A 27356-nucleotide genomic window follows, 5' to 3' on the forward strand; every position below is an offset into this window, starting at 1 on the left:
CCTTGGCTTGCATCCTTGACTGTGCCCTAACCCATGTCCTTGCCTGAAGAAAGGAACTTAAGGGCAGTCCACTGGAAAAACTGGCACCAAATTGTGTAACTCCACCCTGATTCCACCTCTAGTCCAGCCCCTAGCAACCATCCCTCTATAAATATTAACATCCCACACCTAGAGACCATGGTCTCTCCTTCTGCAGATGGCCCACATTCTCCCTTGAATGTGCCCCTGATTTTTTAGGGGGAAAAAAACCCCTTTGTCTGTGTTGCTGCTGCAAGCTGAAATTCTTTCCCATCATGTATGCCAAGGACCTCACTTGCCCTGAGTCAAGGTCTCCCCACCTAGGAACTCCTCTAAACTCTGGGCACAAAACCATGATGGCCATTACCTTGAGTAACTTTTTTTTTTAAATGGGAGGGTTAATAGTATGTGCCAATTTCATTTTGAAAAAATAAAAAAAAAAACAAGCATTCTCCGAGGCTTTATGGAGCGGGTGATGTAGAAGGAACTTGAGCCAAAAACCACACCCATGAACTTCACATAAATTGTAAGATTTGGTTGAAAAAAGCCTAATGATTTAGCAATAGAGGATTCATAACAAGCCTGAGGATGGAAATAAGCTCATTTAAAAGTTTCTATTTTGAGAACAACTCTTCAATTAGGCGGGGATTATAATAGAAGAATACCAACTAAAAAAGAAACTAATTTCCTGGGGTAGGGTGGGTGGTGATAGTAGGGGGGCAGGGAAAGACAAGAGGGGAGGGAGAGGAGAAGAAAGAACTATTTTGTGGTGGAAAAAAATTTTTTTAAATACTCAGTAGAGAAAAAAACAATGCAATGATGAATCTGTATTATTTCCCACTTTGTTCCAAAAACACATATAAGATTCTGGTTTGAAAATCATTCTAAAGCTCACTGAAGCCAGCTCCCTCACTGCAGGGGCCATGGGGTTGGGTCTTCCTATCCCTTGAACAGAGGGTATTGAGAGAGAGCGAAGCTTTCCTGACATCCAGAGGCAAGAGGGTGTGTGGGTTAGTCACAGAATCTGCTGCAGCGACATGACCTCCAGCAGAAATGCCACCTTGGTCAATGTTAAGTGTAAAGTAGCAACTTCCTGGAGAGCCATAAGTGGGGAAGGAAAACACCTTACTAAGCCATTTGTGAGAGATTAATTTAGAAATTCAAGGCCTGTGTAAAAAGTTGAAAAGTTCCCTTCAGGGTCTAGAAGGGAAATTATTTAAAGTATATGTAAATATGTAGTGATACTTAGGGCTGGGACATAGCTCAGTGATAGAGCACTTGCCTAACATTCAGGAGGCCCAGAATTCCATCCCCAGTACTGTGCACATGAACCATGCAAACACACACACACACACACACAGACACACACACACACATGCATACACACAAATACACTATATATATATATAATTTCATGGATAAATTGCTGCCTCCTGAGCTGACCACATGAAATGCAATGTCAAATAAAAGGAGCACGTTCAGCCTGTTGTGCCCCACCAATAAAGATTCTCTGGTTTGGGGAACTCTGATGGTTGCACATTCTATGGGAGTAAAAGGAAACAGCTATTTAAATGGCTTGGGGACCATCACATTTAGCTGAGTTAAGTGACACTTGAAATCAAAGAGGAAAACCAGTCTGAGTTCAAACCAAGCCAACTCTGGGTTCAGCTATCATGGGCAAAATTATATAGTTAAATCCTCAATTAATTAAGTTTATCTGGGAATTAAAGGACATGTTCTTTTGCTACTATCAGAAATATTCAATATGTGAGCTTCATTAACTCTTATTAACTTCCCATTAATGCTTAATTACTACTATTTCAAAGGAGTGGGGCTTTTCTGCTCCATGAGGGCTCTTCACTGTATGTGCCAATTTCATTTTGAAAAAAAAAATGTTTGCCAAATTTTACTCAAGTCTGAGAAACAAGTTATTCTTTCAGTAAAGAAAAATGGAATCTAAGTCAGGCTCGGTGGCATACTCCTGTAACCCCCGCTACTTGGTAGGTTGAGACAGGGGCATAGTGAGCTTGAGGGCAGTCTGAAGAATATGATGAGACTCTGTCTCCAAAAAATGAATAAGGACTTAGGGTGTAATTCAGTGGTACAGTGAATGCCAAGTATATGTGTGAGGCCCTGGGTTCAACCCCTAGTATTGCAAAATAAATAAATAAAATAAAAGTTAACTTAAAAATCTAAGAGTTCTTTTCGTTCTTTCTATTCGATACCAGAAATACCACCAAAAATATTAAAAAAGCAATTGTCCCTTTTATTGATCTTTTTCTCTTTATTAAGGTGGTAATAGTCATATTTTTAGATTTTCAATAAGGGGACTTTTTTTTCTCATGTATATGATTAAAATATGAACACATATGATAAATGACTATCAGTATTCTGATCTTTTGAACTCCTACCAAAATCACCCATGAAGTTCTACTTACAACATTCTAAAGTTTTTCCAGTTTGCATCTCTACACTCCCCAAAATCCTCCCCCCAGCAACCAGCTTCAGAGGCTTCTGAACCGCATAGTCAAATTAGTCACTGAATATGTAATATGTAATATGTAAATATGTAGTGTTGTTCTTGTAACTAGTAAGTGATACTAACTTGTTTCAGTCAACTTTTCATCTCTGTAACTAACAGACCTGACAAGAACAACATAGAGGAGGGAATTTTTATTTTGGTTTGTGGTTTCAGAGGTTCATTCCACAGTTGACCAACTCCATAGCTCTGGGCCCAAGATGAGGCAGAACATTATGCAGAAGTGGATGGTCTAGGAAAGCAGCTCAGGACCTAACAACAAGGAAGCAGAGAGATAGAGAGATCTCTACTCACCCGGGACAAAATATGAACCCTAAAGGCACAGCCCCAGTGAGCCACTTACTCCAGCCACACCCTACTTATCTACCGTTACCACCCAGTAAATTTATATCAGTGGATACTCTCAGAATCTCAAAATCTTGTCACTTTGCCTCTGAACTTTCGGGGGGAAGACAGCCAGTGTCTCATTGGGGGGGGGGTTCTTCTGCCCAGAGGAGCCCAAGACACCCTAAATCTTAATATCTCAAATAATTAACAAATAATAAAACACAAACACTCAGAAATATATTTACAAAAGCAAAGTCTCTGATAGATCTAGTACATGGGTTCTTGAACTAGAACGAGATAAAAATGGCTCTGGTGGTTTATTGGGTAAGGTTTCAAGGGCTGAGTCTTGCTTTGTGATGTCTTTCAGGCAGCAGGTTGATTGACATCTTGGCAGGTCACACCCATCTCAGGTGTTGTATAGGATCATAGGCAGAATTTGAGGGGGAAGTTCACCTGCATCAGGCAGTCAATCCCTTTTGGGAGTGTCCCAGGGAGTTCCCAGTGCCAGACTTATCCCCTCAGGAAGCTACTATGAGCAACATAGTCCACACACAGCCCACAGACAGCTCATGACATTGAACCTTCTTGCATTGTCTCACACATGAGCTTTTGGGGAACACCTCATATCTAAGCCAAAACACTTCCCAATGCTGGCACTTCTGTTTTAGTCAGCTTTTGTATTACTGTGACCCGTCTCAAGCTAGGATAGACTAATTAGATTACATCTCTCATAATTCAATCATTTGACTTTTGAATATTCTTGTATTAACAGGAGCATTTGGGGGACAATTCTTGTTCAAACTGTAGCACTTAAGGACCTCCGGTTAGGACCTCACCTCTCAGATGTTTCATGGCTTCCCAATGGCCGCACCAGTGAACCAAGCCATAATGAATCTTCAATCACAATGGACCTTTGAGGGATGATCAAACTACAACCCAAAACATAGCAATAATATAACAAGTAAGAACATTGTAGAGAACCTGGATTATGTTACTTTCCTCTGAAGAGTATTGAATTTTGTTCTACATGCAGTCAAAATGCAAGTTCATCACCCTAGTCTGTGGGGTCTTGTTTTACCTCTGGACACAACACTGATATATCTCCTGAACCTGTTGTGACTACTGCTTTGTGCCTGAGCTCTTATTCCCCATGGCCCATACCGGCTGGAAGGACCCTCAGGGGAAAAGTGAGTTTGGCTCACTTTTGACTTTCCTTCTTTTTAAGAATTGTAACCCTACCAATTTCTGTCTGCTTTTGGCAGCTCTCCAGAGCATCCAAACTATTTTTTGTTTTTTGCATTTTATATTTTGTCTAGCATTTGTAATTGTTAGAGCATTAAATTCCAGTATAAGTTATTCTCACATTCCCAGAATCAGAACCCCTACATCAAATGCTAAAAAAACACTGCAGAAATCCACACATAATTCTAGTCAATGCTATTCCCTCAACCCAATTGATAAGCAAATAAATATCTTGGTTAATTTCCTGGGCCATAAATATGTCATATCATTCTCTTAAAGCATCAAGAGGATATAATATGTAAGCTTCTTCTAGGTTTAAATGTTTGGGTTCATAGCTTGCTTTAAATAAGGTTGAGTGGTTTGCTTTCTTTTGCTCCAGGGCTGGGAGATGGAACTCCAGGGCTTTGCCCATGATAGGCACACACTCTTCCCCTGGGCTGCACCACTACATCTTAATTTTTTTTAATTTGCTTTTTAAAGGGAAAATTTATTCCTGACTTCACACTTTTTGTTCTCAAGGAAATGGCTTATACTATATTGTTTCTACCTGGTGAAGATGGATATGAGAAATGAACATTATAGAGGTTTATGTGTATGACAAACTGCTGAAGGCTATCAGACTTGCATAGAAATGAATAATAAAAATTTTGACTAATTGCTTTATTAAGTCATAAGATTAAAAATATACTTTACCGGGGTTGGGATTGTGGCTCAGCAGTAGAACGCTCGCCTAGCACCGGCTGGACCCGGGTTTGATCCTCAGCACCACATAAAAATAAAGGCATTGTGCTGTGTCCATCTACACCTAAAAAAAAATTAAAGAAAAAAAATATATATATATACTTTACCATATGTTACTACACAGATTATCAATATATACATAATATTTGGGAAAGATACCTTGTATTTTAGAAAATCTAACTACAGCTTATCATTTTTTGAGTACCTGCTCTGCGCCATACCTTGGAGCTCTTGAAGTAGGTACCATCTTTTTATCCATTTTACACATGCAAAAACTGAGGCATAGGAATTCACATCCTGGGGCAGAAAGTATAGCTCAGTGGAAGAATGCTTGCATAGCACGCACAAGGCCCTGAGTTCCATTAGCAAAAAATGTTTAAAGAGGAAAGAAATTCCAGCCACTGCTTGGTGAAAAATCAAAACCAAGCAGTTCAACTTCAGGATTCAAATGTACAAATCAAAGAAGGCTAACAGGATTATGGAGGACTACTTGACATTTCAAAGCTACTTTTTCAGATCCCTATATCCTGCAGGCTTGGTCAAATCCTAAGACTTGAACTTCTGCTCCTCTCTTGTGCTTAACAGGGAGCACGATGGAATGTCAAGTCTCCACTGTCTTGTATTGTCAGGAGAGTTGATGGCAGAAGAGACCATGTCAGAGTTCTCTCAAGGGCAAGCTGGGGAAGTTTTCATCCTACTGCTTCTGGGGGGGCCACTTTCTGAGGTGAGTCTTTGAAATTACCTATTCCACACTGTAAACCACTTTCTCTGGGCCTAACTTTGCACTGGAAGTAGCTGAAATTTTGCCGGGCCGTATCCTAAACCTCCCCTGCTCTTATTCCCTGTTTGGCTATTTCTATTCTATTTGTTCACATCTGCTTGGCTATTTTGATTTCTTCTACACTTTCACTATCTGAAGTGCTATAATAAAACTAACCAGCAGATCCAGGGTCACACAAATTCTATCGTTTAAAAGTAACCATAGGTTCCATTGTGCTAGAAATAGCTTGATTAGATGTAGTGCCAGTCCTCCGTTATTTGTAGCCTAAAAAAAAAGATGAAATGAAATAATGAATCAAATGTGTTTTGGGAAAATGCAGTTAGTCAATTGTGTGGCCTTACCAGTAATTATGCCTGAATAGGATAGAAAGCCCCCTGTCTCATCCATATCCAGAGTTTTTCCTTGTGGATGCAGGAAGTATAATAGGGATAGTGTAAAACTTTGAATCCTATGGGTAAGAATAGTTCTTGACCTTTTAAAAAAATTAGTTTCATTTTCCCTACCTTAGTGTCACCTTCCCTATCTTTATCAGTATTTCCTTTATCTTAAGCATACAGAGTAGACATTTTTAGTCTTTTTTTTTCTCCTTTTGACATTACCTTCTCATTCCCATATTCTACTACCCCAGTGCTAAGGATGAAACCCAGGGACTCACACATGCTAGGCAAGCCCACTACCACTGAGCTACAGCCCCAGCCCTAATTCTCATATTCTATTGGACACCAAATTCCATTGATTTTTTTTTTTCCCCTGTGAATTGCTTTTGTCCTTCCCCGCTCCCCTGATACCACACTTTCTGGGCCTTTATCAGCCTGGGCCTGTATTATGGCAGCAGTTTCCCAGCTCACTGTTTCCCTCATCTCATCTTTCCATCCTGCATAATCCTGCCAGATCAATTCATCCTTTCATACCATATCTCATCAAAGATTCTCCCTCTCTCTTTGCCTTCCTTCTTTTTTTTTCTTTGATGAGCATTTATAGACCCCTAAACTGAATAAATAAAACCTCTGTGTAAACATTTTGTCCTAGGTAATCTCTCTCCCCTACTTATTCCAACCAGTTTCTCAGTATCTTCTAATCAAACATCTTCTCATTGTCCCATAGCCATGCCTGTACCACTTCCTACTTGCTTTGTTCATCGTATGTGTTATTGACACTGTGATGTACACCTGAAGTTTCTTTGCTGTAATTTGTATCCGAAGTGTTCCCCAAAGCCCATGGGTTAAAGACTTCATCGACAGTCTGTGGTACTTCTGGAAGGTGGAGGAGGTGGAACCCAGTGGAAGGAAGTTAGGTCGGGTGGGGTGTGACCTTGAAGAGGATATTGAGCGATTGACATCCCAACGCCCCCAACACACTTCCTGGCTGCCTTGAGGTAGTCAGTCCGCCTTTGCCACGCATTCACACCATGATGTACTGTGCTACCCCAGGCCCAAAACAACAGAGCCAAGTGACCCTGGACTGACATCTCTGAAACTGTGAACTAAAGTAAACCTTTTCTTTTATTGATTATCTCAGGTATTTTGTCTAACACATTCTTAAGGATAGTTCAGTTTGTATTGAGTTTTCACCCCTGTGAATTTCTGTAGCCACACATCATTGAATTCTCAGTTCTTTATTGTTTGCTCCTTTTGGTCAATCTCAAAGCCTTGCTAGGTTAAGATTTATATTTTTACTTCTGAATATTAACCACAACAAACACAGCACCGTTGATGCCTGATAAATGCATTGGCCGATTTCGGGTATCCAGTTAATCTATGTCATTTGGGCACATGAAGTTGCTTCACACGTTGATTTATTAAAAACCTTCCCAGTTGGGTGCTGTGGCACATGCTGTAATCCCAGTGGTTCGGGAGGCTAAGGCAGGAGGATCAAAATCAGCCTTAGCAAAAGCAAGACGCTAAGCAATCCAATGAGACCCTATCTCTAAGTAAACTACAAAAAGGGCGGGGGATGTGGCTCAGTGGCCAAGTGCCCCTGAGTTCAATCCCTGCTACCCCCCCCCCCCAAAAAAAAGCATTTTCAATCCTGCAGGCACTGTTTGTGGATGCCGAGAACAGAGCAGTTACAGGACATACCAGGACTGTTCTCATTCTTTAGCCTAGTTTCACAAAGGACAAGAACAGGTCCCAGAGCCAAACTGCAGGGAGTTGTTCAGAGCCTGGATGACAGATCACAGAGCACCTGTCTGCTGTGCTAAGCTTTTGCCACTGTTCTTGCCTTTGCTTAACCACATGCTTGACCTGGTCAAGTGGGCTTCTCATTCATGATTTCTGCTTATTTGTAGCTTCTCTTGTTGCATGGCTCCTGCCCTGCATACTGACTTCTTTGACTTTGCACAGAAATTCCACCAAAGAGAACACAATGAGTCTGTTGGTTTTATTTCTCTGCTAGGCACAGTGCTCATCCAGAATCTCCTTACAGATTGCTGGCAAGCCTATGTTGGCAACTCTTGAGCCAGGCATGTCCTCTCATCCTGCTGCAATCAAGGGAATGGGATCCCTTGATAGTTTTTCCTACCTAGGGCCTGAGCCATGGGGAACATTCCCCTAAAATAAGGAAATGTAACTTGGAGATGCCTCAGTTCACTTTGGTAAAATCCATAAATATCCAACATCTGGCAAAGAGGCTACACCACAATAAGTATACAATATGAGTGAAATGAGCCCCCAGCTATACCTAAAAACATTATACACATTTTCTTCTTAATGCCAAAAGTGGTAATGCCAGGATTCTAATTTTCATAGGCTTATGTGAAAAAAAAATTCCATTCTATATAAATTAAGGAAAACCTCAATTATTTGGTGACATGCTTACTTTGTTGGTTCCTGTCTGGCTCACAGTGTATTTAGGTTAGATAATATTATTGAAATTTCCTTAAATTTTATTCAATTATCTGAAGGAAAAAAAATGAAATTTGCTTTGTTGAGGCATTGAGTACCCTGGGCTAAATGTATTTCACTTTCTTCCCTTCTTTATAAAATTGATTGTTTCTGACATTAAATTTACTTCATGTATTTTATTCTAGGCTTAGATATTTCTCCCATCATAAAAACATGTTATAATCTTAATTGCCCATGAAATGCAGCCTTTTCTAATAGCTTTTAACCTTGCACCGTGTTTCAAACATCTCTATCAATTTTGCTGTTACACAGCAAGTAGCATTATAAAAACCAACTGGGCAATAAGAATAATCTCACAGAGAGGCAGGAATTTTATTGTGCTTGCCTTGTACTTGGCTAAAACATGTATGTCAATAAAAGTACAATTCACAAATTGTTTTTCAAGTCCAGTCAGTGTTTTTGTTTCATTCTCAACTAGGTAAATTTTCATTCACTTTAATGTCTTACATGACATGTTGGTCTTGGTTGCTGTCTTCCCCATTTCCAGTCTATTATTGCCTCCTTTAACAATCTCTGCTCCTTTAAATATTGTTAGTGAATTTTCACAGGATCAGGTGCTTTACCCATCAACAACTTGACTCATGGGTTGCTGCATGACCTTTGTTTTATGTTGTTGTGCTCGGGATTGAACCCAGGGCCTTGTGTATGCAAGACAAGCACTCTACCAACTGAGCAATATTCCCAGCCTGTACCTTTATTTTTTGAGCAAGCTGGTTTTTATAGTTATTTTGTTTACTTTTTAAATTTATGTTGTGCTGGGGATCGAACCCAGTGACTCACACTTGTGAGGCAAGTGCTGTACCACTGAGCCACAACCCCAGCCCCTGAGCAAGCTATTTTTAAAGGAGAATATCATGGACTCAAGAAGAGCTTCCTATTTCTATGACATTGATGTGACAATGTATAAAGAAATACACAGACCTAAGAAGTGTTGATAAATGCCTCCTTACTCAGAGGTTAGAATCACTTATGAACACTGAATTACCAGTGAAATGAAGATGAAACATTAATATATGGATTAAAGTAAAATGCACACTTTCTAATAGGAAAATGGAGAGAAGCTGAGAAAAATATTTGTGGGGATTTAACTTACATGTATAAAAACACACACCCAGGGGTTTTACCTCTTTGATTAGAGAGAATATCATATTCTCACCCAAACTTTCTACAGTATTCCTAAAACTTGGGTGTATGGGGGGTGAACCTCAGTGGTAGAACACTTGCCTAGTATGCACCAGGCCCTGGTTCAATCCCCAGCACTAGCACCACCAAAAACAGAAAGAAAAGAAAAAAGAAATCCTTGGCAAAGTTTCACTAGTAACACAGATTAAATTTTGTCACTGCTATTGGTTACAATTGGTAAATACTTATTTCTTGAAACCCTGGAGACAGTTCTTCGGCCACAAGAGGTTAAGTAACTTAAAATACAGAAGGGCAATAATACATAATAGGATTATAAATCATGGCTGATCTTTCATTGTCTCAGTGTCAATAGAATGCAAAAAGTGATAATCAAGAGGCTATTTTCCAAAACATCAGGTTCTTATTTTTTTTGGAAAAAATTTTGAGAAAATTAAACTTTTGAATGACAAAATAGGGGAGTTGCTAGTCATGTGTTTTAAGATAGAGAAAAAGCTGGGCACAGTAGTGTACAACTGTAATCCTAGTAACTCAGGAGGCTGAAGCAGGAGAATGAATAAGTTTGAGACCATCCTCAGCAACTTAGAGCCTGTCTTAAAAAACAGAAAGGACTGAGGATGTAGCTCAGTGGTAAAAGCACCCCTAGGTTCAATGCTCAGTAGAAAGGGAGGGAGGGAGGAAGGAAGGAAGGATGGGAGGAAGAAAAAAAGGAAGGACGGACGACTGAATGGAGAGAAGGAGAGAGGGAAGGAAGGGAAGATTGAGCCTCTAATAACCCAGGTATGTGCATAGTAACTTCATTTTTTTAAAGGGATAGGCAAAGCTATTGGAATGGCAAATGGCAACATTTTTTTTTCTGCTTTAATTCTTCAAATTATTTTGGTGGCCAGATTTTCAAAATTCAGCAAAATAGTGCAAATACCTCAGAAAGATTTTTACATTTGGCCAGTGAGCAGTTCCCCTCTCCCGACTCCTTTTTAGCCTTTCTCACCTTTCTAATGGAAAAATGCTTCCTTTCCAGCTTCTGAGACTTATTGAGCGTGCAATAATTTTTTTTATGCCTTGCCTGAGGTTAAGAAATGAGTCCTTGATCTCAAAATATACTTAAGCAGGCTGCTGCTTAACTGATTTTTCCATTCCAAATATAAGTGTCCTTTTGATAGATTGAAATATTATCCGGATTTACCATTAGAACTCACAGAGGGCAGGAGATGTAGCTCAGTGGTACAGCACTTGTCTAGCATGCGTGAGGCTGTCCCTCCCCAGCACCACAGAAAACAAACCCTCAGAGACAAAACAATATTATATTCTAGTTAGAAGTTCACAATCAATAGCTAAATTGTACTCTTAGTGATCATGAACCTGAAAAATCATTTTCTGTTCTCTGAGGTCCTACTTCTCAGTACATATACTGGGAATCAAAATATTTTGTCCCATACAGATTTTCATTGGGGAAAGGTTGAGAAAAGACAATGTTTAATGCAAATATATTGTGATATCTTCATTTTTCACTGAGCCTTAAGAAACAGTGCCAAATCTGAAGGTGCATATGTTGGTGTTAATAACATTAATGATATTAATCTCTTTGAATCAACAGAAAGCTTCCTTAAAAGAAATAGGCTATCAGACAGTTTCTACCAAGTAAGAAGTTAAGCGTCTTATGCCTCTGGAGTTCGAGCTCTGGTAGTGAGACCAAAGACTTGTTATTTCAGAAATAAAAAGCATGCACAATTCATTAAGAATATTCACAAGGCTTTATGTTATATTTATTTATTTTCCAGCTTGTACAAACTGGATGTAGAAGCATAAACATAGTACATTTCTACCATCTTCAACAAAAATATAACCAATATGTACAATTATTGTATTAAAAATACAAAAGGGATACAGACTCCACCAATGTCTTTCTAAAAGACATACAGGTACAAGTAGTATCAAAAAGTTATGAGGAAATCACCAGTTAATTGTACATTCTGCACTTGACATCACAGAGCGAACTGAGATTAGCAGTCCTATGTTCTACAATTACTTAATGTTTAGATAACATTTGTGCAACTTGTGGTAGAGCTAGATTTCTGTCTTTCTATATGCACATGAGGTCCATAGCCTATATAATAAAACCGGCAAATAATGCATATTACATGTAAAATTACAAATGCATAAATTGACAATGTAATATATAAGCAAGTAGACAAATGCCATGATACAGAAGAGAATTATTAAATAAAGCACTGACATTGTTTGATACAGTGAAAAAACACTGCAATTCGACTTTTAAAATTTGAAGCTATTTACGTTTATCTACTGATCAATATGATCAGCTGAATTTAATGGAAAAAAAAAATCCAAGACCAGCAGTTCCTCACATTTGAGTACTACTCAGATTGGCAGCCTTCACTTTTCCGGAGTCTGTGCAAAAACAACACAAAAATAGAGTGGAAGGGTCATTTTCAGTCATTATAGGGTTAATAGCAGCTGTGAGCAGATGGTTGCTACACTTAAACTTCTCTCTACGCAGCATCCATAAAGCCACTTACAGGTTAGTCTCTGGTGACTAACCCACCTTGCAAAGGCTGGCATATCTAACCAGACTTTTGATCTTTTATTATGTTTAAAGACTTATTTATTCCCTAATGCCAATTTGATAAAGGGAGGCTGTCTTGAAAGAGCAGTATTAACAGCTGGCATTAGCTCCAACATCCCAAGCTGCTTCCACTGCAATGCTATCCAGTTATTTTATAAATGTTTCTTTTAAAAAATAAAAACACAAATATCCTAAATCTCTAAATTAACAAAATCGAAAAATATAACTTAAAAAATGGGGTTTGCCATCCATTTCAATGGAGCAGGACACACCCTCAGATGACACTGCCCTGCCTCCATAAGGCTCACACAGGACACAAGAGTCCTATTTCCCTCCCCTGGCCATGTGCAAACAGTTTTACAAAAGACCCCCACCCACTGGGGAAGGAGTGGATGAGGTGCCTTGGTATTTAAGTAATTGGCTAACATTTTATACTTCCAGGATAGGGCACTTTGAGGGTGAGGCCAGAAGGACATGGGAAGACAGGGTCACAAACCAGGTCTTCCCTTCTTCTTGTGTGGCCACACCCTGTCCGGCATATTTGGTTTTTTTGTTTTTGTTTTTGTTTTGGAAACCCAGGCTGGCAACCCTACTTATGGTTCAAAATAATACTGTAATCATTAAATGGATATAACATTTAATCTCTAAACACAATCTTTAAATTCATTTAAAAACAACAACAACAACAACAACAAAAAACATTGTAAACAAGTGGACAAGCACTGTACTCAGAGGATTTCACTGTTTTTCTTTGTCTTCCTTGGTGGGTTAAAGGCCCCAAGTAGTTCATTGGCTAGCTGTTCTCATTATCCCAACGAGACCAAGTGCTAGACTGGATTGAAATCTAAAAGGAAGATTTAAAAAAATCCTTCCAGGCATTGAGAAGTGCAGCCAGAGAGAATCATCTTGTTGTGATGATCTTGGAATTTGGAATGGATACTGTATGATGTGGCAGGCAGCAACAGTGGGAGCTTGAAGATTGCTGCACTGTGCATTTCAAGCAACAAAGTCTGAAAAGTGCCAGGGCAATTTCTTCACAGTATTTCACATGCAAAGGGGAAAGGAAGAAGGGGAGAAGAAGCCCCATGCTGCTTTTAAGGCAGGGAAGGAGGCAAACTGGTCCACCATCCTCAGGATGTGAGTTCCATGGCCCCAGTGCTGGGGGCGTCTTCTTGTGCTCTCCTTTAGGTGGTCACTCAGGATCCACGACAGCCTGTGCCTCAAACAGCAGACACTTGTTCATCTTCTACAAACAAGGCAGGGAAGAAAACAACAAATCAATGAGCAAGCAAGTAATTTCCTATGCTGTAGAGAATACATCACTGATGTACTAATAAAAACAAATCATACATATGTATACATATTCAGCTCATCAAAAACCCTTGTCTGTTTTTTTACGCAATTAACAATTTTAAAAGCTTAAAAACTGATATATAATACATGCGTTCATACACACACACACCCACAAATATATTAACAATACATACACTGTTGTTTATCAGATGCAAAATTATGAGTAATAAATTCATTTAGGAAAGTTATAAAAACATAATGTGCCGTGTTTTTTTTTTTTTTTTTAATATTTTTTTAGTTGTCAATGGACCTTTATTGCATTTATTTTATATATGATGCTGAGAATCAAACCCAGTGCCTCGCACATGGTAGGCAAGTGCTCTACCACTGAGCTACCAGAGTGTGTTGTTTAATAATACACAGTCATGGGCTGGGTTGTGGCTCAGCGGTAGAGCGCTTGACTCTCACGTAAGAGACACTGGGTTCGACCCCAGCATCACATAAAAATAAATACACAAAATAAAGGTATTGTGTCCATTTACAACTAAAAAAACAAAAAATTCAAAAAGATTATACACAGTCACATACATTAAGAAGTCTAGAAGAATATATAAAAAGATGTTAATAGTGGTTATCTTCAAGTGGCAGATTATGAATAGTGTTCATTTATTGTATTTCCCGTTTTTTCTATAATGATTTCATAATAAAACAGGTTAAACTGGAAACAAAACGAAAAAGAGAAGGTGGGAGAATATGATTTCCCTCCTGTACTCGATCCAAGAGAGGCAGGTAGGTTTTTAAATTTGTAAAAAGAAGTCAAAAGAGAGAGAAGTATGTCTTCCATCTCCAAGTGTAGGCCAACCCATTAAAAGTCCAAATGTGACATTTTCCATAGAAAACTTGCACCATCCTTGTTTTATAGTTCAAAATGTTCCTTTAAATTCTCACAGTATAAACTTGTGAGATTTTTAATTTTTAACCTTAAGATACAGCCACAGAAGTACTTTAATTTTACTAAGAATTAGGGAAGACATGCAGGTTGGGGTATTTTAGTGGTTGATCGCTTGCCTCACATGCTGGAGGCTCTGGGTTCCATCCCCAGCACCACAGAAAACAAAAGCCAACAAAAAAATCTAGTAAAGATATCCAGTCACCTGCACGCTTTATTACAAGTGACCCCCTGTAATCTGTGGCCTTTTGAAAGCCACTTAGAAAAAATGCAAAGAAAACCCAGAAACATCTCACATGAAGAAAGCCCTCCAAAGCTTTAACCCTAAACCTGGATTCTTCTTTGTGTGGCCTCTGCAGGGACACAGCTGAGGACAGGTCAGAGCACCGATCCCCCTGGAGCCTCACAGGAGCCCAAGTTCCCCTTTCTCGCAAAGGTTTTAAGAAGACGCATGTACCATCCTCCTCGGCGGAGAAGCCCTGAGACTGGCGAGGGGCGAGGCGTGGGTCGGACTCGCTGGGCTTATGCCACTGAGGTTTGCTCACAGGCCTGCTGCTGGTCGGGGGCCCAGGTGGCTGCTGTCCTGGCGAGGGCCCAGAAGCGTCCGAGGACCGGGCAACCATCCGAGACCTTTGAAGTGCCACGTTGTAGTCCGGAGGTTTCCTGGCTGGGTGGGAATGCCCTTCTGGGAAGTCAGTGATGGGGATTCCAATGTAGCCGGGTGGGGTTGGGGGTGGCTCTCGATACCTGCCCTCCTTTCGTGCTGCAGCAGAAACAATGTTCCAGCTGTTAAGAATTTTGTGGAAGACTACTTCACACTACAAATGTTTATAAAACATGAAAATAATTATTAAAATACCATATACAGTGTTGCAGCAAATGTGCTCTGGTTTGACCAGCCAGGTGTGTGGCTGGCCAGGAAACAGATGTTAACTAAAGCAAATATCCACCACAGTTACCTCTGTGTGGTCAGTGAAGCTACTAGCAATCTAAATATGTTTAAGCATAAACAGACTACTTAAAGAAAATATTGTCTGTAGCTCACTGTTAGGGGCACCTTCTGAGCCTGTGTGGTCCTGGGTTTAATCCCCAGCACTATAAAAAACAAACAACAAAAAGCTGCTTGTGACTATAAAATAGTAAGAAGTGTTAACTAGGTGAACACCTAACCCTTGGATTTATTGCTCAGATTAAAGCAAAGCAAGAATATAAAAGGTACATAGTATTATGACTGGAACATGTTTATACTTGGTGAAAATTACCTTTCTTTCTCTCTCTCCCTGCCCCAGAGACAAACTAGTCTATTCCGTTTTTGGTTTGCTTTTATCAACCTAAGAGTCAATTCCATGTTACTTTCAAGTCTCTAGGCTTCACTGGAAAACAGTGAATTAAAATAAAGTTGAAAAAGTAGTACAGAAAGAGGGATGCCAATTTTGAAACTAAAACTATGAGGTATTTATTTTTCTGCAAATCTTTTTATTAGTTAATGTCTATGACCTACAACATGAAATCTATAAAGGCAAGTAAAACTAAAGTTTTATTGAACTTTCTAGACTCAACTGTTACGAACTAAAAATCATACTTCCTTTCTTTTCAATAAAAATTCTGAGAATGAATTTGTCAACAGAAAACACCTGACAAAGATCAACCTAAGAATATGTTTAACTCTTGTTACAGTTTAAATCTGTAATGTTCTCTAACGACTCATGGGTTGAAGGTTTGGTCTCTAGATGATGGCATCACTGTAAACTTTGCACATGGGGTCTCACTGGAGGAAGTAGGTCACTGAGGCATGTCCTTGAAGGGAATATTTTGTCCCTAGTCCCTTTCTCTCACATTTTTTGCTTCCTGGATGCCAAGAAATGAGCAGTTTTGCTTTGTCACACCCTCCCCATCTGCCTTACCACAGCCCCCAAAATAATTAAGTGACCATGGACTGAAACTTTTACACTGTGAGCCAAAATAAATCTTTTCTCTTTTAAATTGATTTTCTCAAGTATTTTGTTGCAGTGACAGAAAGCTGTAACTACTGTTATCTCCTTATTTATCTTAGAAGGTTATTAAATTTGACCTCCACTCACAACTATTTGTAAGGCAAAATAGTTACAATGTTCCTACTAATGAAAGTGATGCCCATATTCCAGATCACTTTACATCAGAAGAGCAGCAGCATCTTTCCGTTACTTATGAATATACTATCTAGGCATTGTTCTGAGTACTTTTCATAGATTTTCTTTCATCCTCACACTAACTCTATTAAAAGCAGAGATTACTAAATTCATTTTATAGACGAGGAAACAAACAGGCAGAGCTTCTTTGTCCAGTATCAGAGAGCTACTACAAAGTAGCAAAACACAGATTCCAACCCTTTCTGCCTCAGTTCAATGCCTGAATCCTTAGTCTTTTTACATGATAAGCAATTTCTGCCTTGCTCTAGTGTGCAGAATTTGTTGAGCACAGAAACAGTATGACAACATAACAAAAATCAATGAAAGGACATTTTGCCATGCTGGGGACTGAACCCAGGGGCTCACACATGCTAGGCAATTTGTCTACTACTGAGCAACACATGACCCCCTTTTAAGTTTTAATTTCAGACAGGGTCTTCCCAAGTACTCAGGTTATCTCAAACTTGCAATCTCCCTGTCTCAGTCTCCTGAGTAGCTAATGTTAAAGGCGTGTACCATACCATGCTTGGCTAATGAAAAGGATAATGCAAAGTTCTAAATATAATTTAAGGGTCAACATTTAAAAGATTTTCAATTAAAAAAAAATCCCTTCCCTGTGAAAAATAGGCATCTATTCTGATAATTTTCCAGTTAAAAGAAAAAAAATTAGGTAATAACCATAATGACAGTAGACTGATACTAGGAGCTAAAATTTACTGAATGTTTTACTATATGTAGCTGGGCTCTTAACCACACCATTCATATAAAAATCATGAATTCAGTGCTAATTTGGAAGCCCTGTAAAGCAATGGACAAAATGAGAGAAAGAACCACAAACACAGCAGGGCATGGTGGTGCACACCTATAATCCCAGTGGCTTGGGAGGTTGAGACAGGAGGATCATGAGTTCAAAGCCAGCTTCAGCAACTTAGTGAGACCCTGTCTCTAAATTAAAAAAATTAAAAAAAAAAAAAAAAAAAGGTGGCGGTCTGGGAATATGGCTCAGTGGTTAAACACCATGGGGTTCAATTAAAAAAAAAAAAAAAATACAACCCACAAAATACTTTGACTTTTGAAATAATCAGATTACAGCCATGATCCATATGTGCCAAGACTCCCAGTTTTTAAACTTACCTATGACCCCCTTTGCAGTACTGGGTGTCACAGCTATGTGGGCAGGCACGGGCACAGGTTTGGTTTCTTCTGTGGTTGCAGATGTTGTGCTAGTGCTTTCCGCCTCTATGGAAACATCCTTCCCACCTCTTCGCTTTATTGTTCCTGTGTCACCCTCTGAGTCTTCTCCCCAGTAACCTGTGGAAGAAGCCCAGCTTGCCCGGGATTGGGCCTGTTCAAGACTCTCTCTACTTTGATTCTGCCTGTTATACTTTGCACTATGATCAGAAAACATCATTTGGTCCATATGGCTACTTGAGGCCCATAAACCTGCAGGATCCCCTGAATAATCAAAGTGGGTGTGGCCAAACGGAAGGGTTTCCCAACTTCTCTGGTGCTGGATGGTCTGTATATTATCATGTGAACCACTTGAGCACGATGTCCAGCTTCCCCGACCACTGTCGGCAGCATCGAGGGAAGCACGATCCCCCTGGTCTTGGGAAAGCTCCTCTGTGCTTGGAGAAGAAATTACTGTAGCTGTGGCATATAAGCCTCGGCTCTCAGACATTGGCACATATGATCTAAATGGACAAAACAGATGAAAAGGAAAACAGTGAATGATTTCAATATCTTTTTTTTCCTAGAAGGATAGCTTTCTCTCATCTCAGAAAGAGGCCGAAAATACCACTGAACTGCATTATAGTGGACAGTTCTGCCATGTCCAGTTTTCTTACCTTTGTCATTACTATAAAATAAGTGCAGAGAGAAAAAGAACAATGACTTGCTAAAGAAGAACATTTTCCCTGCAAGGTTAAGGATGGTTCAACACCATCTGGATACTTAAGGAAGGCAGCTTATACCAAGGAAGTGGTATACAGATAAACATCACCCTCCACCTCCCACACAAAGCCACAGTGTTCATGCAATAAAGAAGAAGCTTAACTAAAAAGCAATAGGCTCAACAAAAAGAAGGTGGTACTTAACAATCCACAAAGGATTCATTCTTTAAAGAGACATGAAAGAAGGGATGTGAAAGAATGCTAAGGAAAGCCATCTACCCTAAGCTGTATTGATCAGGTTCAATCATGGTCCGCCGTTCTGTCCTGCCCACACCTAGGTTTGTTTCCACAATGCTGACAGAATGCCTCTGGCGCCTCTCATCATGGAGCGAGACTGGCACCGAGTCAAAAGAAGAATTGCTGACAATACTGGATCGTGAAGAGATTTCACTGTGACCAGAATCTGAAAAATTATCCACAGTACCACTGGGAGCCAAAGTATAACCTGCATGAGAAACAAAACCACATTAGTTAGACACTCTAGGTTTACAACATAAGACTGAAGTCCATCAAATAGAAGCAAAAAAAAAAAAAAAAAAAATATTGCATGGATATCACCACTGAACTGATTGACCAAGTGACTAAAAGATTAAAGTAAATTTTTACTGATGGGGCTCATTTAATCAAAGGTTAGAGAGGGACACACACACACACACACACACACACACACACACACACACACAATTATAGAAGCTCAGAAAAGATGCAGAAACTATGGCACTATTTGACTATTCTTAATGAATTACACCATTTACTACCATTAAACTACAAAAGGAAACTGGGCTGCAGATATAACTCAGTGATGGAGCACTTGCCTAGCATACACCCAAGGCCGGGGTTTGTATCCCAGTACTGGGAAACAACAACAACAACAACTGATTTTTTTCCCCCAACTGTAAAATCAGTAATCTTGTTTTCAACTTTTAGAGTTAAGTACGGCAGAGAAAATTCAACTGAAAATAGTCTTCAAAAAGAATAAGAAATAAGATCTAAAGAATATCTCTTTGGATTTTTGCCATTCAGTTCTTCAACATTAATAATGTATTAGCTGAATCACATAAAAAGTCAATTGTTTAGGATGTAATGTGTACTTTTCCTCAGACCATCACTGTAAAATGCCTCAACAGATGTCCATTTGTTATCCCAAAAGTACCCTTAACTCTTGTTGTTACTAAAAATATTTCTGAAAGTCACAAAAGAAGAGGCTTGTCTTGATATTTTTAATGGAAAAGAAAAAACAAATCTCAGTACTTATTTTTATCTTTTCTATATATACATGACTAAGGATCTCATATTAGTTTGAAAAAAATATATATATATGTATGTATGTATGTATGTATATCTCTAGAGCACTTAAATGCTCCCAACTAAAGTATGTTTCCATCCATTTAGTAAATTGGTACTTCCTGATTTATTTTTTAAAGGTTACACAGGTCTTGAAAAGATTGAACATGTTCATATACGAAATATCTTTTTATAAACACACACTACAAATTCTGATAAACAAGATTTATATCTTCCCTGAAAGTCTGCTCAAAATAAATAAATAAATAAATAAAAACAAAAACCAAAAAACTCTGTCCAGAAAAATCATCACTTAGATTGAGCACCTGACACTTGGAGGAATTTTCTCATTTTCTTCAACTAATGAGATGATTTCTCTCTTTCCCACCCCATTTTTGGTTCTAAAAACCCCACCTATCCCATAGGTCCGTGGTGCATTGTTATTCTTGTTACTGTTCTCACTTCCAAGAGAAGAGGAGGAACTGGTTAAGTCCAACTGCCCGGAGCCAAAAGATCTCAGCTGATTGCCACTGCCACCTAACAATAGGATGAGAAAAGAATTTAGATATATCCATTTAACAAGGGCCCTAGAACTGACACCCACACAAAATGCACAGATGCCTGAAATGTCTACAAAGAAAAGCAGTTATTTGTTGAGTCAGTAAAATATTATAATTAATTAACCTTTTAGATCTTAGCTTTTTACTACTGACTGACACCCACCCTCCCTTTCAATTAAAGGGAAGAGAAGGAAGGAACCTAGAGAGTTATGTGAAAGAAAATTATCATCTATTTTAATATAAGAAAGTATCCATATAAGGAGAAGATTTTGATTGCCTAAAAGGTAGTCTCTTTAAAAAACAGCAACAAAAAAGGTAATCAAGACCCATATTAACACAATGAAAAAAATAAATCAGGAACATATAAGTTTTTTTATGCTTTCCAAGAGCACTTCTCTGTATTAAATTTATGTAATCAAATTTAGTCTTATGGAATTTTAATGTAAAAGAATTCTTTCCACACTTGGCCAAATAAAAAACTTAAATTTTAGAAATAGTTCCAAATAGTTATAAATTTAATTCTATTTATTATAAGAATAATATTAAAAAGAAATACCAAAATTTTTCCCAATTTATACACTGAGGGAAAAAAATCCAGTGAACATCATGAGGAATCATTTAAAATGAATATAATATTAAAAATTCCAGAATTTATTATAAGTGAAATGTATAGAGTTTGATAAAGGAAAAGAGCAACTTGTATACTTCTACCTTTTCTTGGAGAACTTTGTGGAGAAGTGGGAGGAGAAGACAGCTGTGAAGACGCATTTGATATTGTATCGTCAGCTGGCTTCCTGTGACGTTCCAGACTCCCTTCTTCAGACAGGGAAAGAATTTTCTTTAAAGCTTGTGGAGAGTTGATACCTATAAAAAATTAATTGAGATATGCATTTTCAAGACTGAAAATAAATACTAACGACTAAAAAGCATTTTTGTGTTAAGATTTACTATTACAGTAAGATTCAACTTATTTGTGACCTAACTGTTCTTTGCATCACTACTCATGGTATAAACAGATCACCAAGAGCATGAGATACTTGGAGTTTTGTTTTTGACCAATAGCTACTATACTATTAAAAACAGATTATTTTTGATATTTTACTTTATATTTTAAACCTTAAAGTAGTCATCATTTATATTCAACAATGAAGAAAAGACAATTTGAAAACATCTGATTAGGATGAAAGCGGCACAGCCAATTTCAACTCCAGTTGTTTCAAAGTTTAGGATGGAAACATTCTGGTATTGTTTGAAATGTTAGCTCTGGGAGAAGTGGGAATGATAGGAGAAAAGTAAAGGGCCAAGGGTTAAGAGGAACTGTCTAAAATAGTCAATGAAAGGAATTCTATGCCCTTACTACTCAAATAAAGCACATGAAAGAGGAGCAGGAGACACCTCATGAAAGCACTGTGTCACAGAGACCACGAAAAGATTTCAGAAGAAGAGAGTGAACCAGTGTAGGATCTAGTAGTATGAGGATATAAAGTGGGTCCCTCCACAAAATTATTTTTCAGAAATAAGGAAGTCAAATTTTACTTTGAAATTATTTCAGGGCTGGGATTGTGGCTCAGAGGTAGAGTGCTTGCCTAGCACGTGCAAGGCTCCGGGTTCGATTCTCAGCACCACATAAAAATAAAATAAAGATATTGTGTCCAACTACGACTAAAAAAAAAATAAATTATTTCATTAATTAGAATGGGGAAAAATCTTTAAGTTACTATTTTATATAATGTTACTTAAATAGATTACACTAAATACATGACATGTAATATTTCAAGCACATTTTTTAAGTTCATAAATAAATTCAAATGGACCTAAAGTATTTTGAGATATTCTCTTTGGAAAATGGGAGAGAACTTTATATGCAGGCACACTTACATTATGTTAAATATGGCTAACAGGCTATTTTTTAGCTAAAAGAAAGATTGATGATCCAAACAAAAAGTTCAGCACAGAAGAGAACACAGAAGTCATCCTGCAGGGGACTTAGGAATACATGTTTGTTGAGAGCAAAAGCAAGAAAGAAACATGTAATTTGATTTGTTTGTGATAGAATAAAACAAATAATTGAAAGGGGACAGATGACAGATGTCAAGTGTTCTTTCCTCACATTCCTTTAAAACTTAACACACACTTGCTGATCAAGAGGATAAGAGTCCATGAGAGTTCCACCACATTACTTCTTTCCAACTCTCTGAGTGCAGGAACTTCATTACCGCCATCTAATTTTATCTAAACAAACTCTTTGCTATCCATTTACTTTTAAAAAATGTCTTCATTTTTATTAACATTGTTTCCTTCTACATACATATAGAAAAAAGAATCAATACATTTTATAAAACTTACTTTGTTTTACATTTCTATAAAGGTACTAAGCCAGTAGATGAGTTACTTTTGATAGGAAAGATGAAAAATGATTTTGCTCTTTAACATTCAGGCATTAGATGTATTCTCACTGCTCCCAAGTTACAGAATCAGTGATTCAATAAATAAGAATTCGCCTTCATGCCTAGCATGCACAAGTCCCAGGGTTCCATCCCCAGTACCAAAAAAAAAAAAAGAAAGAAAAAGAAAAAAAATCACCTCCAGACAAATGACAAAGCTTAAAATATTCTGATTAAATTTCTGCAATTCATTGATCAGAAGGCAAAACTAGTTTAAAAGTCATAATATGAACAAAACTACCTCAGTACTGGAAAAAAATAAGTTAGTAAATGCATAACTTGTTCATTTTATTCCCTTACCTTGCCATGACAAATGTGATTAAATAAGACACTAGGTATACAAACAGTCCTTCTTACTGTCAAAAGTAAAGCTTAACTTACTGAATATTTATGTTTGATTAGGAGATAATTATATCACAGAGAAACTCAAATATGACAGACAAGTTAGTCAAGATAGACATCTCTTTTCCTAATCTGAAAAGCATGGCAATGAACAGCACCAAATAAGAAAATGAAGTTGGGATGAACCCAACTACTACATATAACCATAAAGTGCTAATTTAAAAAAAATTATAATAAAACTCATGTTTGAGGAAAGGGAGGGGGAGAAAAATTTCAGTTTTATCACTTACCAAAAGGTGGGAGATCCTTCACAGGCACCTTCTTCCGTGAAGGATAAAGGGCCACAGCAGGAACCTGTAGTCCTTGGTTGGCCTTATGTGGCAGCTGCTGTGGCTGCGCCTGTGGCTGGGGTTGTGCTTTCTGCTGTGACCCTGCTCTTGGAGCCACTGGGGAGGTCTCGGATTTGACAGGCTTTTTGTCACCAGGATTCTTAGGCACTGGTAATTGTTTGGTTTGAAAATTGTACAAAGAATGTAAAATGTTAGTAGCTATGTAGAAGACAATAATTGTAGAACTACAAGAGTATTTTCTGAAGTTAGAACACTAAAATATCCATCTTTAGTAATCTCAAAGATGCTTACGCTATTAAAACACCAAATTAAAAATAAAAATAGAAATGCGGATATTGTGTATTGTATATGGGATAAAGGCTACAACAGGAAAATCATCAGGAATTATTTTTTTAAATGACATCCAAAACTTTTTGACACATCTGAGCTAAGTTTTAATTTAATAAATGCTATTAACTGTAACATATTTACTTTCAAATTTTGCTATGGAGAATTATCTATGTAAACAAATAATAATCCATAGTGCTTACGTATTATATCAAGTGTATAATTCCATGGTAGACAGAAGGCAAACCAGTTTAACAGGACAACCAAATTTTGTGCATATAATCTTAATATCTAAAACAATTCAATGACATGTACTTCCCCGGTTTGACGCATTCAGAAGCTAAAGATGAGAAAACTCAAAGTGACTCTTCCAAGGTTACATTATTATAAGAGGAATAAGCAAGATTTGAAGTCAGACCACTCCGCCTTCAGAGGAAAAGCTCTTCATCATGACATAAAGTGTCTAATAGTGTCCTGGGTAAATCTAATTATGTGAATCTTCTAAAATCATCTATTTTAACATTTAAATTCTGTAGATTATCTTTCAAACCTGTCCATAGAAGGCTCCAAAGTGTCCTAAACGAAAAATGCCTTTGCTTTATAAATACAGATACAGATAAAAACAGAACCAGCCCATGTCTAGCCTAGCCAGATTTCAATTTTTATTTGTTTTTGTGCAGTGATGGGGACTGAGCCCAGAACTTATACCTGCTAGGCAAGTACTCTACCACTCAACTACATTCTTAGCTCCTTATTTTTTATTTTTAAGAGATGGATCTTGCTTTGTTGTCCAGGTTGGCCTAGAACTCCTGGGTTCATGATCCTCTCGCCTAGGCCTCCTGAGTAGCTGGGACTAACTACAGACATACTCTATCAAGACTGGCTCATAGTAGGACAGTTTTTTAAAATGCTGAGGACCTACATACACCTCAGGCTAAGTAATGGCTCACTGTGTAGTAGAATTATTGCTTCAAATGACAGCTAAATTTGTGGCTGAGAACTGTCCGGGCTGTGGATATAAAAGGCACAGTGCAACATCCACTTCTGTGCTCCTCTGACTTGACAAGCCTCAACCCCTCAGGTTGCCCATTGCTAAGAAAACAAGGAATGCAAATTGGAGCTGCATCGGCCCTTGTGTCTCTTGAACGAGTACTGGCCTATGGTGGAATGAAACCAAAGCAAACTAGAATAAGTCCACAGTATTGTCTTCCATGTAGTAACTCAAGTGGACACAAAGGCCTCATCAAGCACAGGGGAAAGGCTAGTGTACCTGTGGACTGGCAGCTTCTTTGTCTGCACTAGGCCTTATCTTGTCACCACCCATGTCACTGCACAGGAGACAAACCCGCATTCCAGTCAGAGTCTGTAACCATTTCCAGAAAAAACTCACATGTGTTAGTTGCTGGCTCACACTGCAGAGATAATGTCTGAAGACTCTCCTCATCCATCTCCAGCTCCAGATTGGACAGGTACTGCTTCACTTTTCGAGCCATCTGTGCATCTTCGTAAAGCTTTTTGGCATTGAGAAAGGAACTACGGCGTACCCGCTTTTTATGACCACCTGTCTGAGCAACATCTAGCACTGTTGCATTTGTACTACCCTGGCTGAGAGACCTGAAAGATGAAAAGGTACATATGCAACTCACTCTAGCATGGGGTTATTTTATCAACTGGAAACTGCCAAAAACTATATACATATTCTACATTTGAAAGGTCACATGCCTCATTCCAGTAAGTAAACAGTTAAATGGAATATAGAATCATACAGATTTATAAATGTTTTTAGTTAAAAAGAATTACACACAATATATACATAAATATATGTGTTTGGCACTTGTTCTGATTCAACTAGGAAATTCTACTTTTTTCCTCTACAGAGCATTCACATTCTTTCATAGAAGCCAGCAAACAATTATATATGAAAGCTCATGCAAGAATTCACAGCTACAATCATTGACTTACACTATTTTTACTTCTCCTAAAAAGGGTGTTTTATAGAGATTCAAACAAAATTAGCCACACTGTTCACAATTGTTTTCTTATTTCTTGGGTTGAATGTGGTGAGTGTTTATAGTAATATGGTCAATCTGTTAATACAACAATCATGCAAATGTAAACATCTACGTATGGAAACTATTTAGCACATGAATTGTTAAAAATTATTTTTTAAAAAGATTGGCTTATATAGAATGAAAACAGTAGTTAGTTGAGCAGTGAAAACTTTGGTTTTAACACCAGGGGGCACATTTTATATTATGCATATGTACTAAAGTCTCTGTGCAATAGTACTTAAATTGCACAATTTTTCTTTCTAATATCCTTCTTCCCCTCCCACTTCTTTGGGCTTTCCTTATTTCAAGACACAAATTATATTAAAACTCTGAGAGCTCAGAAGTATGTATGGCCCATAGTTCCACAAAACAATCATCAATCATTTCACAGCTCTCAAGGATCATGACTTCAAAAGCATAAGCCCCAGAAGATTAAACTTGAAGTCAGTTTGCCATCTGAAATTCTGCTAGAGCAAGAGGGTTAAGGAAAAAAAAAATGCAAAGCATCAGAAAATACAGCAGGTAGGAAAATAATGCAATGAGCTGAGCAAGAACTGAGTGGGGGTATGCAAGTTCTCCACCACTTACCCCAAACTCCGCCATTTCTTCTTCCTGTAAGTGAGAGCCATGGAGATTGAAGCATGGGTGTAGAAAGAGACAGAGAGATCACAAGCTCAGAAAGAAAGGACTAGACTTCTGGATAAGCAGTTCTAGAAGCCCACAATGTTAAACTGCATATTTTCTCACACGCACCACTTTACTAGACACATTTTTCTGGTTCAAAAGACAAATACAGTTACATTTTTTATTCTAGAAAAAGATAGACTTCTTTTGCCTCCTAATCATTTCTGAATAAGCTGACATCTAAATCTATTATGTGGGATACTGATACAATCCTGTTTAGGATATTTACATATTTTAGTACATGCTACCCATTATAAGTTCTAACTGTACAACTCAGTGTTCTAAAAAATAGGAAATAAATACCTGTGATTAATGTTAAGTTAAAAATATCCACAAAGGACAAACTTTTTACTAATAGTCAAAAGTACACTTGATGCCGAATATCTATTCCAAATGGAAGTTTGACGGTGATTCTTGGTACACCCTAATATAATTTCTGCAATACTGCAAATATAAATATACAAAATTTCTTCATTCACTGGGAAGCTCTAAACCTCTCTAGTCCCACATGTGCCACTGGAGGTGACTCACTCACCGAGTCCTGAACATGAGAGCAGGGTCCATGTTAACTGAAGCCATTCGGCCGACATGCCGGATTTCTTTTGCAATCATCCTTAGCTTCTCAAAGTTGACCAGCCCATCTACTTTTGAATCGTTTCCTGTAAGTGGCAAAAGAG

At 38.1% G+C, this 27356-nt stretch overlaps 1 protein-coding gene across 14 annotated transcripts in view; it reads right to left on the bottom strand.

The window, feature by feature from the left end:
• Positions 1 to 11426: 11426 nt before the first annotated feature.
• Rapgef2 (Rap guanine nucleotide exchange factor 2) overlaps positions 11427 to 27356 on the bottom strand; it is a 261682-nt gene continuing 245752 nt past the window's right edge. For 6 of the 14 annotated variants that reach the window (XM_046458873.2, XM_046458872.2, XM_046458881.2 and 3 more), the window contains 10 exons: positions 27215 to 27338; positions 26584 to 26607; positions 25335 to 25558; positions 23558 to 23764; positions 21193 to 21345; positions 20336 to 20458; positions 18857 to 19082; positions 17820 to 18379; positions 14975 to 15280; positions 11427 to 13521 (listed from right to left, as the gene is read on the bottom strand). In XM_046458873.2, coding sequence (XP_046314829.1) covers positions 13496 to 13521; positions 14975 to 15280; positions 17820 to 18379; positions 18857 to 19082; positions 20336 to 20458; positions 21193 to 21345; positions 23558 to 23764; positions 25335 to 25558; positions 26584 to 26607; positions 27215 to 27338 — 1973 coding nt within the window. In that variant the 3' untranslated portion in view covers positions 11427 to 13495. The remainder of the gene's footprint in view (positions 13522 to 14974; positions 15281 to 17819; positions 18380 to 18856; positions 19083 to 20335; positions 20459 to 21192; positions 21346 to 23557; positions 23765 to 25334; positions 25559 to 26583; positions 26608 to 27214; positions 27339 to 27356) is intronic. The other 8 variants (XM_046458877.2, XM_046458876.2, XM_058583875.1 and 5 more) reach the window with 4 other exon arrangements.

This window comes from Marmota monax, unplaced genomic scaffold (genome assembly GCF_021218885.2).
Source record: "Marmota monax isolate L192 unplaced genomic scaffold, Marmota_monax_Labrador192_F-V1.1 WCK01_AAM20220418_F8-fsc00002, whole genome shotgun sequence".
Classification (NCBI taxonomy): Eukaryota; Metazoa; Chordata; class Mammalia; order Rodentia; family Sciuridae; genus Marmota; species Marmota monax.